Below are 15,199 nucleotides of genomic sequence, written 5' to 3' on the forward strand. Positions count from 1 at the left end.
TTCTCAGGACAGGAAGGCTGGCTCGTCGCTGGGGCCTGTGTTTGTGTGGGGCGGATGTTCATGGCAAGGGTGGGGATGTGCGTGTGCCCGGGCTGTGCCAGGCTGTGCCCGGGCGGGAAGGTACACACTGGGGTTGCTGAGGGCCTCAGGGGTCTGGTGTGCACCTGCGGGGGCAGGGGCCTCAGCCACTGCTCCAGGAAAGAGGGAGGAGCCGAGGGGAGGGAGGTGAGTGATACCCAGGGAGCTGGCCAGGCAGCAGGACGAATGGGCCCGACAGGGAGGCGGAAGCTTTCCTGGGCCACAGACCTCAGGGAAGAGAACAAAGAAGCAGGCCCGAGGCGGAGGCAGAGAGGAAGGTGAGGGGGAGCCAGAGGGGGGAGGAGGCTGGAGCGTGCAGGGGGCAGAGCTGGAGACTGCTCCGAAAGCAGGCTGGGGACCTGCGGGGGTGGCCCAGGCTGGGAGCAGCTGGAACCCCACCCCCGCCCCATCCTTTCACCACTGGGGGGGGGAGCCCTGCTCAGGGGAGAGATGCTAATCCCCCCTGGCTCAGGGGGGCCGAGGGAAGGACCAGCAAGAGGCTGCCGTGCACCCCACGGAGTTCCAGGGTCCCAGGAGGGGATCCGCAGATCCAGAAGCCCCCCCACTGGTCCGCTGAGGATGCGGATCCCTCCTGCCTTGGTGGGCCCTCAAGGAGCCCCTGCATCGCCTGCTCCCAGTGAGGACCAGCCAAGCCAGGTCACCCCGGTGCCCGACGTGCCACGGGTGCTGAGCAGATGCTCCGCGGACACCCCCCTTTCCTGCGGGCCTTGCGCCAGGACCCTCCTGGGAAGATCGTATTTTCCCTTCGCGTTGATGGGCGCGTCAAGGCTCTTCCTCCTCCAGCTCCGGGACCATTTCACATCGAAGTCATAGCGTCCCTAGGCTTGAGCAGTCTGTTTTTCTCTTAAAACAAAACAAAACAAAACAAAACAAGCTTAATATGTTTATAGTTTTGATTTATTTGTATTAGCTTCTACGCTGGTCAACATAACATAATTATAAATTCAAGATTACAGTGAAAATCACTACCATTTTAATTTAAAAAAACAGCGTAGGAGGTTCATAGGCTATATATACTGTCTCCCGTATTTCCCCTGGGAACATTAAAAAAAATCTTGTCACGCAACAGAAAAGGTTTTAATCAGAAAGAGAAGGAAGCAGGCGAGGAGGTGGGAGTGGGGAGCTCGGGGCAGGAACCTAGGAGGCCAGACCCCTCCCCACCACCACCTCCCACCACCCAGGGAGGCACTGGGATTCCCATCAGCCCGGCTCCTGTTGGGGCCCCTCCAGGCTCTGGGGGTGCAGCAGAGAACCCCGAGTCTGTTCCCCACGGCCCCCGGGGTCTGGCTTCTGGCCTCCCACAAAGCAACCGGGTTTGGGCCTGCAAGGGAGGGCCCTTGTCCCCGTGTCTGTCAAGCAGGTAGGGGAGTAAGGGGCCACATGCTCCCCATACTCCCCAGCCGCACCCCTTCTTGCACACCCATGGTTGGGGGGGGAAGGGCAAGGCAGCCACATTTGTCTCAGTGTAATTATCTGTCAGGTGCAGCAGGGACGCCTCAGCCGCCCCGACCACGCAGGAAAATGAATCACACGTGCTCACAGACACGGCGTCATGGGCTCGCTCTCGGCCCCAGGGGCTCAGCCAGGCCAGCCCGGGACCACTGACCCGCCTGCATGTGCCCCCCGCGTCCCCTCCAGCCTGGGTGCCTCGCGGGCAGGACGGGGACTCCCTCTGGCCTTTAGAGGTGACAGACGCCGAGAAAGAGAGCAAACAGAGTCCTTGGCTGTTTCTGACGACAGCAGTTGCCGGTGGGAGGGAGGCCTCAGCACTGGCCTGTCATCCCTGCAGCAGACGCAGGTGTGCTGGCCCCGTCTGTCACAGTGAGGACAGCCGCTCTCTGGGATCCAGCCGCCCGGTCTAGGACCACATGAGGCACTTCACACACTCTCATCGGTCCTCACGACAAGGCCCCGCGGCCCGTGGGCTCAGGCTCTCGGAGGACCGACCGGCCCGTCACACAGCTGGTTGTGTCCGCCAGGGCCCGGCTCGCCCCACGCCAGGACGGGGCTCCGCAGAGGCACCAGGAGGCCACAGAGGAGCGGGGGTCGTCGCTACTTACTTGTGTGAGCGTTTGTGTGTCCATCTTTAAAGTACGCACAGCCTGTTCAGCTTCTCCGATTCCTGTGGGGATGTAATGAGATACAAGTTTGCCACACGAAGGTGCTCAAGGAGAGAGGCACCTCACCCTTCAGCCTCTTCCCAGAGCCCCTCTGCACACAGGGAGCTCAGAGCTGGGAGCCTGGCTGGACACAGACACTTTGGAGGACTGTTTTGGGTCAGGGGTCTCAGACCTCTCTGTGCCCAGGACCCTACGGGGCCTCTGCTGAACCCTATGAACTCCTGTCCCCTTCACGGTCCTTCTACCTGGACTAAGAGTCCAACTGATGTGAGACAGATGCACAGGAGAATATAAAATTTAATAGCGTTTATAGGGGGAATGCACACAGACACGGAAATTCCGAAGACAGTTGGGCAAAATGAGGGCCGTACGTCACCCTGAACTAAGAAGAAGGGGACAGGGGCCTGGGACTTCCGAGGGAAGGAAACTAGTTCACAGGGCGACAGGGGGGAGAACAGATGTTTGGTGATTAGATGTTTGCCCTGTCAGACTGATGGGTCCCTCAGATCGAATTTATCTCTGCTCAGAACTCTCATTCTGGGAAAGACCCCCAGTTTAGAGTCTTCTGTGTAGTTCGTGGGTTCGAGCCCCGCGTCGGGCTCTGTGCTGACAGCTCAGAGCCTGGAACCTGTTTCAGATTCTGTGTCTCCCTCTCTCTCTGACCCTTCCCTGCTCACGCTGCCTCTCTCTCTCAGAAATAAATAAAACACTAAAAAAAAAAAAAAAATTTAGTCTTCTGTGTAGTTAAGGAGGGGCAAAAGGTTCTGAGAGTCCTTATGCCAAAATGGCCCATTTGGGAGCAGCCTGCCCTTGACTCCTCTGTCACAATGTGCCCGAATGCAGGAACTGAAACGTGTAGGATTACAAAGGAAGCCAGTTTTGCTGAAATGCTGTTACCGAAAGAATCAAAACAAAGAAACATGTTTGTGACATGGCAATCTACCACCTTCTTCAATAATGCATTCAACGACCGGATCTAGCGGTGGATCTAGTAACTATCATAATTTCCAAGGTGGAATGAGTGTGAACGATATTTCAGGGTGCCTGCAGCCACGGATGGAATAGGAATGCACCTCGACTTTATAAGAGACAGAAGTCCAGGTATTCCTAACACTAGTGGGGGGTGTGGGAGAGAAATCCCTGATTCGTATAGAGTTAGGGGAAATGTGTTTTTCTGACCCAAGTCCCCAGAACTCCCCCCAAAACCTGTCCGTGCATCTCAGGTTAAGAGTACAAGCAACAGGCTAGTGTGAATTAAGAGCATCTTAGGGGTGGGGCCACTGGGGAGACCAGAGACAGAGTTTGCTGGCGCGTGGGGCTTCCTTCTGCTTGGCGCTACCCAGGAAGGCTTTCTGGAACATACAGGTGTTTTCATGAGTGAGCCACCCGGGCGCCCGAAGGAGCCTGCCCCTGACCCCAGTTGATCTCCACCTCGCTGTGCCCCCTTGCCCTCTGCGCTCCTCTGCTGAGGTGAGCATGGCCCCGTCTGTCCAGTCTGCTGTCCCCACCCCTCCACATTGCGTGTGCACATGGCTCCACGTGGCTCACAGCTGCACACGACTCTGCCTGTTAGGATTTGGGCTGGGTGGCAGGAAGGTGTGGCTCAGAGGAGAGGCAGCGGCTCCTTCAAGTTGAAGGCAAAGGTTGGTTTGCCATTCAGGCGGGACATGGAAAAGCCACTGGCGCATACTGGGGGTGAGGAAGTGGGGGCAGAAGCCCTTGGCTCTGGCTGGATCAAAGGAGCCACCCACGTGATTCTCTGGGAGTTGAGGGGCACACAGTCTTTGGGGGGCACACAAAACAAAGAATGCCAGTGTCAAACTCCATAATCTGCCTGTGCCCTGACCACTGTGGGACCCTGAGCCTTAGGTCCCCATGTTGAGCCTGCTTTCTCCACTGAGAGAGAATGAGCTCCTCCCTCTCCGTTCTCAGGGGCGATCTGTGAGCGCTAAGGCGCAGTACACTTGTTTGCTATTATTAACAGGAAAATACAGGTTTTCCTGATTGTCCTCTGGAGTCTGTATTGTTTGGACGGAGCTTTAAATCCACGAGATCTGCAGAGACTGAAGAACTTGTTCCTGCTCAGCCACTCACCTTTCTGACTCAAACCAGGCAAGCACAGTCTTCTGCAGACACTGGAAAAGTTCTGTCTCTGTGTTTGAAGGGTTTACTTATTTGGCTTTTACTAAGATGCTAAATTCTTAAAGGGCCTACAGCACCTTAGGGTTCACAAATATCCTTTATATCTTTCTCCATAGAGCCTCAAAATCCTACAAAAAGGCACAGATAATGAAACTGAGACTCATTTATACAGAAAATTAGCAACTACGTGGGTCCAGGAATTCATCTTCTGACTTTTTCTAGGGCCCACTTCCATTAGCATGAAGACAGACTCACTGGGGGGTGGAGGCAGCAGTGATGCAAAGGGCCTGGGTTGGTAATGCAACATTGAAATCCTTACTTGAAGGAAACTGGCTGGAACTCTTCACAGGTGTTTCCCTTGTCCTCGGTTGATCATCCCTGTTGCTGAGTCAGTTGCCCTTACTTACTCATGGTTGGGAAATGTCACAGCTCCTAAAGCAGCCGCTTCAGGGAGACACTGAAGTGACTTCTTGTTCCAGAGAAGCTCCAAGAGCTCATTTTGTGTCCTGAGCCCTCGCTGCCCGTGTCCTCGGAGTGATGCTGCCATCAGGTGGCAGGAGCTGTGAACTACAGGTGCACAGGCCCCTGAGGTTCTCACGTGTGTCCAGCAGGCATCTGTCGCTCTGCACTACCATCCAGTAGGATTGTCATTCATTGCACGGTAACCTTGCCTGAGGGACTCACCCCAGGCTCAGAGAGGGACTTTGCGCTTGCAGACTTGGCTTGTAGCAGCTCAGCACCTTTGCACCCCACAAAGCTCCAGACCTCAGCCCCCCACTCTCCAAGCCCCCAGCCAGCCAAAGACCGTCCTGTGGGGATGCTGGAGAGGGCATGGCTCTAGGAACACAACACTTGTTCTTAACTCAGTTACTAAGTAACCATGGTCCCTGGAGCAGGGCATTCTGCATTCTATCTGAGGTGTCAGACCACCCTGCCAGACCTGTCATGCCCATTTTACAGATAAGGAAATGGAGGCAGAGTTTAAGTCAGGGGTTCTTCTTTTTTTAATAGTTTATTTTTGAGATGGAGAGAGACAGAGCATGAGCGGGGGAGGGGCAGAGAGCGAGAAGGAGACACAGAATCTGAAACAGGCTCCAGGCTCTGAGCTGCCAGCACAGAACCCGGTGCGGGGCTCGAACCCACGAACTGAGAGATCATGACCTGAGCCCCCAGGCTCCCCTAAGTCAGGGGTTCTTAAACCTTGTAGTTTCATTATCCCTTCCTCTCTTAAAAATTATGGAGGACCCCTGAAGAGCTTTTGTTGACATGGGTTCTATGTATGCATACCTGCTGTATTACAAACTGGCGATAAAAAATACTTATTAATTATATAAAATAACAATAATAAACGTATTCCCTGCTACCATAATAAACGTTTTGTGAGAAGAAGGGTACCATTTTTGTACATCTCTTTCACACCTGGCTTGCGGGAGGACAGTCACGCAGCCGCTCAAACATTGCACCGCGCACTCCTGAGAGAGCGGGGGACATAGGATTGAGGGGCGCCTGGCTGGTCCCCTGGCTGGGGTGCGCAGCTCCTGATCTCGCGGTCGAGAGTTTGAGCCCCACGTTGACAGTCGAGATTACTTAAACATTTCTTTAAATCAAGGGAAAGTAACATCGTAATGTTTGTATGGAAGCAGTTTCAACCTCGTGCACGCCCTGAAAGGGACTTGGGGAACCCCAGGGACCCCAGGATCGTACTTTGAGAGTCAGTGGCGTAACTCACGTGCCGGCGGCTGCACAGCCAGTGTGAGCTGGTGGAGCTAGGATGGCGCGCCCGGTCGCCCCCCGGGCTTCGGGGGCTTCTCTGCAACACGTGGGTGGACTTCATGGCCCAGGGCGTCCGGCTCTGCCGCCCCTGACCCAGCTCCGGGCAGCTCTGCGTCCGGGACCGCGGCCCGCACAGGGGGGTCTGCATGTTACTGGGCCCGGACTGTGCAACATCTACGGGAACGGGGAGAGCCCGGTGGGCCGGTGGGGTCTCCTTCTGCCCCTCCTCCTTTGGGAAGACGGCTCTGAGGGCTCTGAGTTCTACACTTTTCCAAGAAGAGGTGCCTGTCTCACCCGCACCTGTGGTACCGCCAGGTTCAGCCCCGCACTCAGCCTCCAGCCCTTAGGGCTGGGGGCGGGGCGGGGCCAGAGGCGGNAGGGAAGGACCAGGGCCTGGAGAGTCCAGTGTTCCGCACACATCTCAACTAGCCTTTAACGCAGTCTCTCCTTGCTCCTCTCGCCTGTGCCTGCACTAGGCCGGGAGATCGTGACTGCCCACTTCCCTGTCACCCCCTCCCGGAGAACCTTCCTTGGTTCCTCTTGGTTGAAATCGAACACCCTAGTCTGGCATTCAAGGTCTTTACCACTGCTGATACTCTCTTCCCAACGGACTTCCCACTGTCCCCTACATGTGTCGTGTGGCTGGCTCGCTGTCCCTTATCCCTTTGTCATGCGCGTCACATGCTTCTTTCTGATCCTACATCCTGTCTGGTACCCTAACTTGTCACCTGCTTCAGGAAGCCCTCCCTGATTGATCCAGCCCACAGAGGGCCCTCGGGGTGCAGAATGCCTACAGCATTCCATCAGCACCCCTGCTTGGCCTTTCTCAGAGATCACCCAGGGTTGTTACTGCTCCGAGGGAGGGCCTCAGCCACGTGGTCCCGGAGGAGGGAGCAGCATCTCAGTCCCCCCTTCACTGCGTCCTCCCTCCGGCCCCCATTACCCTCTGGATGCTTTATGGTGGTGGGTACCTGCTGGCTTGGTCCCTGCAGGCGCAGGGCCGGGGGCAGACAGGGCGGTCTGGGTGGGAGGGGCAGAGGAAGACCCAGGGCGCCCCAGTCCCAAGACAGCCACGCGCACTGGGGCTGGGGACACCGCAGGGCAGGAGCTTCTGATAGGGAAAGGAGGGCCTCCTCCAAGCAGGGGCTGTCTAATTCCCCGAGCAGCCCCGGGGAAGCGTGGGAGAGGGGCGATCCACCGCTCTGCTGTGACACTGGGGGCGGGTAGCAGCCTCTCTGGGATTCGGAGCCTCGTCTTCCTGTCTGTCCAGGGACAGTGTCCTTTCCACGGGGCATTTGGGCAGAATAGATATACTACTGTATGCTGGGAGCCAGCGTATCACTGATGCTCATCATACAGTACGTTTTAAAAGTGATGGAAATGCCGGCCAGGAGATCTTGAGGACAGGAAATTCCTGTTACTGTGGATAATGTGGTTGCAGTCCCTTAGGGCCGAACATCCTGCTCTCAGAGTGGGGACGGGAGGGTCCTGTGTCTAGTGTGGCCCTTTGCTGCCACCGGGTGGCCATAAGCTTGCAATGCAGCCCAGCGGGTTTGTCAGTAAAACGGGAGATTTGGGGTGCCTGAGCGGTTTGGGGAGGAGGGTAACTTAGGCTCCCGGGGAGTGGCCTGTAATAGACACACTTGGCTGTTGACCAACGGAACCTGAGAGGGCTCCGCTCACACCTGCGTCTCCAGCTCTAGTTTTCTTTTCTGGTGCTTGCTTCCTGTGCTCCAGAGGCCCCATCTTTCTATACCATTGACAGAACCTCTCTGGTTATGAGCCTTTGCACATGCTGATCTCTTTTCTCGCTCTGGAATGCTGGGCCACCTGCCTGCACCCCTCTGTGCAGAATTCCCACCCGTTCTGCAGCCTCAGCCAGCCTGCTGTGCCCAGGCGCACCTTCTCCAGCCCGGGCCAGGCTCCTTCTGTACATGCCCCCAGAAAGCCCAGTTCTCTTCCTTTTATAATTAAGCATTCACCCTTGTGCTCATTTCTTGGACATCTATCTCTCACTGTGCTGCACAGGCTTGAGGAGAGAGAAAAGGGGGCCCTTCCTCTTTTAGCCCCAGCACCCAGGACTGAGCCTGATTCTTAGCAAGAGCTCAGTAAACATCTGGTGGATAAATACAGGCGTTTTCAGGATAGGGGAGAAAACTCTGCAGAGTGTTGGGGTGCCGAGGACCTTGCTGCCAACTCTGAGGCACACGCAGACCTTTGTGGAGCAGCTTCTTAACAGAGCGATGCATGGAAACCATGCGCACTCAAGGCAACACCCCCTCACACCCGGCACTTCCGAAGCTAGGGTGCTGGATGGGCACAGGGCGTGGTAGCCAGCTGGAGAGGAATGCTAGCCAGATCGGAGGAAGAGCCCCATGCTGCAGAGAGAGGGGTACATCTTCCTTGGTCAGGAGACTTTCAGCCCCATTGCTGGCCAGCCGTGAGCTGTCTCCCTACAGCTGGTCAGCCACAGGACGAGCACCACCATCAGACACACGAGGAGGCAGGTGGGAACACTCACTGACCCAGATGGACTCCCTTTGGGTCTCGCAGCAATACTGGCCCCTCCTCAGCACCAGGTGACCGAGCTCCTTATTTCTACAGGTTATAGTGGAAGTTCATGGACAACCCGTGTCTCGCATGCAGAGTATGCAGCCCAGATACCGGGGCTGTGTTCTGAGATGGCTGAACACAGTCCCATGATTCTACGCAGTGGGAAAAGCTTTGGGGGAAGGGGCTCTTGGCTTTTGACTCCAGAGTCAAGTGCATGTGGAGGGAGACAGGGGAACAGCTGACATGCTGCTTCGAGGAGGAAGTCAACAGTGGGGTTGGACATAAAGGGTTTTCTCTAATAAATTACTAATTCCTTCCAGGCAAATGGTCCAATGCTCCTTGGGTAACTCAAGCCTAACTAGTGAGAGTATGGATTTTCAAAACACTGCCTCTTTAATTTAGATTTCATCTGAAAAGGAAGTTAATTCATTCCAAACCCAGAAAAGATTTTTTATATGAAATTATTATTTTAGAATATGGTATTTTTAAAGTTTGCCAGCCCATAACATTGGAGAATGAGGGAGAAGGGAGAAAAGTATTTGATACTTCCAGTCATTTTTTGAGAGGCAATAATACTCTTTATTCTTAGAATTAGGTGAAGAGGAGGGAGCCATTTTACCTAAAATTGGGGGTAGGTGAGCTGTTCTATTTCAAGGAGCTTCTGGAACCAAGCTGCTGGTATAGCTTCATTATACAGTCAGAGATGCTGTGAGCTCCCAATAATTTCAATATCTCAGAGTCAACACATGACCAATTTAGAAAGGAAAATGTGGGCTTTGTAATCAATTTTTAATTCTCCATGTGTTTGTATTTTTCCTCCTCTGTTAATGCAGAAATCAAGAGCCGTTTATAATTCCAATCTAGAAGATCCACAGAGAGAAGACATTCAAACCCGGCAGCCCAGATGAGCCAGGGAACAGGAAGATGAGTGTGAATCACACCAGAAGTGGTGGTGGAGGAGGGGGAGGCCCTCGGGGACTGGGGGTGGGGGGCAGGGCGGCTCTTCCTCTTTGGGTTCTGGCTCCAGGATGGCGCTGCCTCCGGTCCTCCCCTGGATGGAGTCCTTAGCAGCGACTGTCCATCTTCACGCCAGCAGAGTATCCTTCTTTCTCGGGTCTGGCTCTCTGTTCTTGCTGCCCTTGTCTTTGGTCACCTTCCAGACCAGGATGAGCAGAGTGACGAGGGTCATCAGGAGTGCAAAGAAGAAGAGAACCTTTACCAGGTAAGCAGGATCAGAGATGCCGGTGGTGAGTGTGCTCTTGTCCCATAGGAGGGCTGGGAGTTGTGAGGAAGACATGGGTTTCTCCAAGAGAGCTGAGCTAAGTGGTCTGAGCAGATGCCCAACAACTATGCACTGAGAGAACCAGGCGGCCCTTTGTTATATCCTCAAACCGGGTGTGGAGTTTCAGCCACACGTCTGTCGACCCCGTTGCTTGCCTGGCGCCATTTTCCTGGGATGTAACTGAACAGGCAGAGGAGAAGTTTGCTCAGCCAGGTTGGACAACAGCTCCCAGGGCAAATATGGCCCTGAGATGATGGATGGCTTAATTGATAAGACTTCTGGGTGGTGGGTGGGGCGTCTGAAGCTTTGTGATGTCACTTGAGGGTGAGGCTGGGGTCTGAACTGAAGGTTCTAGTCTGGAAACCTCTATCCTCTGAGCACTACCTCCCTTCATGCCTGGTCTCTAGATTGGAAAGGGTTCCCCAATTGCTTGTGAAGATGCCCCTTCAATCCCCTTTTTATCTTTTTCCTTTTCCTTTCGAAATAATTTTAGACACTTAGGAAGTTGCAAAGAGAGTAGAGAGAGAAGCCGTGTATCCCAGTAGCTAATGGCATGTGACCATAGCACAAGATCAAAGCCAGTGAACAGACACTGGAGCAAATGTGTGCATATGGCTCTATGGCATTTTATCATATGTGCAGATTCTTATAAACTACTACTGAAATCATGATACAGAATTACTCTGTCACCATGAAGACCCAATGGTGTCCACTGCCTACCAGTTGGAGACAAGTGTAGAAAAAGTACCACCTTCCTCTCAGTTCCTTCACCCTTCTCCATTTGCAGTGTAACTTAAGTATTTCCTCTGTATACGTTGAAAATCACATTCAGCAATGTTATATTTGATATATTTGACCAGATATGATGATTTGGAAACCTAAGAGGAGAAGGAGAGTCTGTTTTGTTTACCTCACTTCCTGTTGTTCAGCTTGGCTCAATTGTACTGCTACATCTTCAAGTTCATGGATCCTTCCCTCCATCTCCCTCCATTCTGCAGTTGAGCCCTTCCTTCAAGTTTTGTTTTTTTTTTTACTTCAGTAATTATATTTTGCAGTTCTAAAATTTCCATTTGGTTCTCATTTATATCGTTGATTTCTTCACTGAGATTTTCTTTTTTTAATTAATTAATTTATTTTGAGAGACAGACGAAGTGAGGGAGAGGCAGAGAGAGAGAGAGAGAGAATCCCAAGTAGGCTCCACACTTGAACCCAGACACAGAGCCCTACCTGGGGCTCAATCTCACAAACTGTGAGATCACAACCTGAGCTGAAACCAAGAACTGAACGCTTAACCAACTGAGCCACCCAGGTGCCCCTTCACTGAGAAGTTCTACTTTTTGTTTCAAGGGTATTCATAATTCCTTGTTGAAGCATTTTTATGATCCCTTAAAGTCCCTGTCAGATTATTCCCATATCTGCGCCATTTTGCTGTTAGCATCTGGTGATTTTCTTCTTCTTCTTCTCCTTCTTCTCCTTCTAATTTGAGATTTTCCTGGTTCTTGGTATGATGTGTGCTTTTGATTGCATGCTGGACATTTGGGTGTTAGGAGGCTCTGGATCCTATTTAAATCTTCTATTTTAGCAGGTTTACTCTGACATCATGCCAGTTGTATGTGGGGCATCACTCCTGTAATGCCAGGTGGGGTGAAGGTCTGGGTTCTCCACTTGGCCTCCTTTGTCAAACCAGGGTTGGAGAGAGAGGTAAGACCTCACTGCTGGGTGGACATGGGATTTTAGGTCCCCCAGTTGGCCTCCTCTGACACTGTGTAGGGACAGGGAAGGGCACCCTGTAACCTTTGGACGAGGAGCTCATTACCTCGGCAGGGATGGAAGGCCTGAATTCCCACTCTGTCTCTTATGGCAGCACCCTAACAGCCTTGAGTGGGACATGGGGAGAGACACCCCATTACAGTTGGACAAGGGTAGGAGTCTGGGGTCCCCACTTGGTCTTTGCTTATATGGTGGAGGTGGGGCCATGATTTTTTCCCTGGTGTTTGGCTGGAGTAGGGCAATTATTGTCTAAAACTTTTATGTCTTGCTGGATTGCCTTTTTGCCTAGTTTTGTTTTCCAGCTAGTGAAAGCAAGCAGGCTTTTCTTGATTCTGTGCCCACTGGCATTTCTGGGATGTTTCTCCAGCACCCAGTCCAGGAGGAACTGGAAACAAAAAGAAAACCCCAGGAACTCACTGCCATGTCCATCCCCGGGCTCCAAGGCCCCTGGTCAGTCTGCCTTCCTCTTCCCACCTTTCAGGGTCTTCTTATGCTGGTTTTGTATAAAACACCCAGTGCTTTTAGCTGTGCTGAGCAGGAGGAACAGGGAGAGCTGAATGTACTCCAAGTGCATCTCCTCCACCCGGGCTTGGAACCTCTTGATGCCCCATCAAGATTCAGGCAGGTGATGAGAGCGGAGCCACAGGACTTGTGGCCGAGGACTCAGGTTGGAGCCCAGTGCTCATGATCTTGGTCAGGTCACATGATCTCTCTGAACCTCCATTTACTCTTCACCAATGGAATTACAGTGATAATGCAAAATTTATAGGTTTTTGCGGGAGTGAAATGAGGTTATAAATGCATAATAACCTTCTGAACTATAAAACTGTATACAAATGGAGGTTATTTTAAATAAGAGCTAGGGTAAAGGGGAGGGGAGGGAAGAGGGAGAATGCAGGGCAGTTATTTTCTCTCAGGGTGGTTCTCCCTAGTCTCTGTGAATTTGCAAAGGTTTGTGAATGGATCCCCATCCCCGGATATCTGTGCCAATTCCCTGGAAAGTGTGGGCATTACCGTATGTGCAGAAGACGTAATTAAGTTAAGGATCTCAAGAAGGAGGGGATCCTCCTAGATTATCCTACTGGGTCCCAAATACAATCACACGTGCCTTTGTAAGAGAGAGGAGGGTGGAGATCTGGGAGAGACAGACACACAGAGGGAAGGAGTTGTGGAGACAGAGCAGGGAGAGGAGGCCACACACAGGTCGAGGAACAACCACAGCCACCAAGCCCTGGAAAAAGCGAGGAACGGATTCCCCCGACAGCCTCTGGGGGGAGCACAGTGGTCCACTTCAGGCTTTGCCTCCGGGACAGTGACAGAATGAATTTCCGTTGGTTTAAATCACCACATTTGTGGCTGTTTGTCACAGCAGCCACAAGAAGCGAACCAAGGAATTTTGTGATCATTTGTCCACTTCCTTCACCAGACAGAGAAGGAAACTGATGAAGGAGTGGGACTCTGGCCTCTCCTAGTCCACTAAATCACATCATTTTTATCATTTTATCTTATTTTTTAATATTTATTTTTGAGAGAGAGACAGAGCATGAGCATGAGCATGAGCAGAGGTGGGGCAGAGAGAGAGGGAGACACAGAATCCGAAGCAGGCTCCAGGCTCTGAGCTGTCAGCACAGAGACCAATGCGGGGCTTGAACCCACAAACAGTGAGATCATGACCTGAGCTAAAGTCAGATGTTTAACCGATTGAGCCACCCAGGTGTCCCATCTCTGTTTGTTTGTTTTTTTTTTAAATCATCTACTTTGAGGTATAATTCAAGTCACTCATTTAAAGTGTACAATTCAATATTTTCACGTATTCAGGGGTTTGTTCAAACACATCACCATCTAGTTTGAGAATATTCCCATCATCCCCCCAGAGAAACCCCATACCCATCAGCATACTTGTCCGTGTCTTTTCTGGTTCCTTGTTTCAGACACATAGATCTCATCTCAGCTCCCAAACCTACTGGGCTTCCCCAGCTTTTGTTTTCATCTCTCATTTCCTGGTCTGTGGCTTCACTCAGGGCTGGGGTTTGACTGGCTGCCCCTAACTCACTTTAGACCAGGTGCTCAGGAGGCTTTGATGGAGCACTGGACCCCCTAGTTTCCTTCATGCTCCCCAGTTAGGTTTCTGACTTGCAGGAAATGGCCAAGCAACCCGTCATTCCCTGAGCCGACCGTCAAAGATGTCCAGGTCGACTGTCCCTTCATTTGTCTCAGGGTCGTGCTGGAGGCCAGGCCATTGGAGTCCCTCCAGCATCTCCGGGGAAACCTCACTGACTCACCCAGCACACTGTTGAGTTGACCATGGGCTGGGCCAGCATCTCTGGATGGCCCTGGTGGTGGCGCCTGGAAGCCCAAGGAGAAAACGAGCAATGGAACATGGTATGGAGACCGTACACAGTAATGGAAACTGTTGCGGATGAAATGACACAAAGGACAAGACACACACAAAAGACAGACACAACTCCGGCCGGAGGAACAATTCTACGCAAGCCCCTCTTGCGGTTTATCTTGCGGTTTATTTTATACCCGGTAACTGGATACTACAAGATGCATCTGAAATCTACAAGATGCATTTCTTTACCAATTAAGGGCAAGTAGCCAAACACATTTCAAGGACAGCGGGGAGCAAAGGGAGGAAGCGACCACAACATGTTTACTAAGAGGCCTGCTCACAATTCCAGCCTCCTCCTTATTTCTAAGGAGGGCATGTTCCCTCGTGTGCGAGCGGACCATTAAACTTGGATATTGTGTGCAGGCCTCCTGGCAGAGCATCCTGTTTGCAGGCATGCTTTGCCCAGGCAGGGAGCCCCGAGTGCAGGCACATCCCCACGTCCCTAACCACGCTTTCTTGTGCTCACTGTCGGGCTCCCACGTCTCCCCCTTTTTTCTGAGAAGCGGTAGCAAACTGTAAGGCGGCGAGAACGCGTTGTCTATCCTTTTTTAGTTGTTGCCTTCTTTGCCAGCACCGGAAGACTAAAATAATAACACAGCATAAAAGTATTATGAATAAAGTATTCACGAGAACAGTTCCAATTAGGGCAGACACATGTCCAAGAGGGTTCAAATTATTCATCCCTTTCTGTAAATCCCTTAACAGATCGGACCCAGTAATGTCAGGTAGTGTTTTGCTAAATGTAGACAAAATTTGCTGCTCTAACTCCATAATTTCCTTAGTTAGGTTTTGATGCCCTGTTAATGACCGTTTCACCTTTTCCCAACCTTCACTCATGTTAAAGGCACAGATGTTATACATAACTGAGAGGAGTTCCAATCACACTTCAATACACTTTTTGTGGATAAGAGAGTTAATTGATCCCCCAGCCATGAAACAGTATGTTGAAGATTGAGTACATCAGTTGCAAGTTGTGCATCCAGATCTCATTGTTGTTGCCATAATAAATGAGTCTTTATGCCATTCCTGTACANGACGGAATGGTTACAGAAGCCTCCATAGGAG

The 15,199-nt window shown here is 52.1% G+C and overlaps 1 protein-coding gene across 1 annotated transcript; it reads right to left on the bottom strand.

Moving 5' to 3' along the window:
• Positions 1 to 9,248: 9,248 nt before the first annotated feature.
• SMIM42 (small integral membrane protein 42) lies at positions 9,249 to 10,220 on the bottom strand. Its single transcript, XM_077751744.1, has one exon. It carries the CDS (start codon positions 9,982 to 9,984, stop codon positions 9,772 to 9,774), a length of 213 nt encoding a protein of 70 aa, XP_077607870.1. The 5' UTR covers positions 9,985 to 10,220; the 3' UTR covers positions 9,249 to 9,771.
• Positions 10,221 to 15,199: the final 4,979 nt, after the last annotated feature.

The sequence above is a fragment of the Crocuta crocuta genome, unplaced genomic scaffold (genome assembly GCF_008692635.1).
Source record: "Crocuta crocuta isolate KB4526 unplaced genomic scaffold, BGI_CrCroc_1.0 scaffold494, whole genome shotgun sequence".
Lineage (NCBI taxonomy): Eukaryota > Metazoa > Chordata > Mammalia > Carnivora > Hyaenidae > Crocuta > Crocuta crocuta.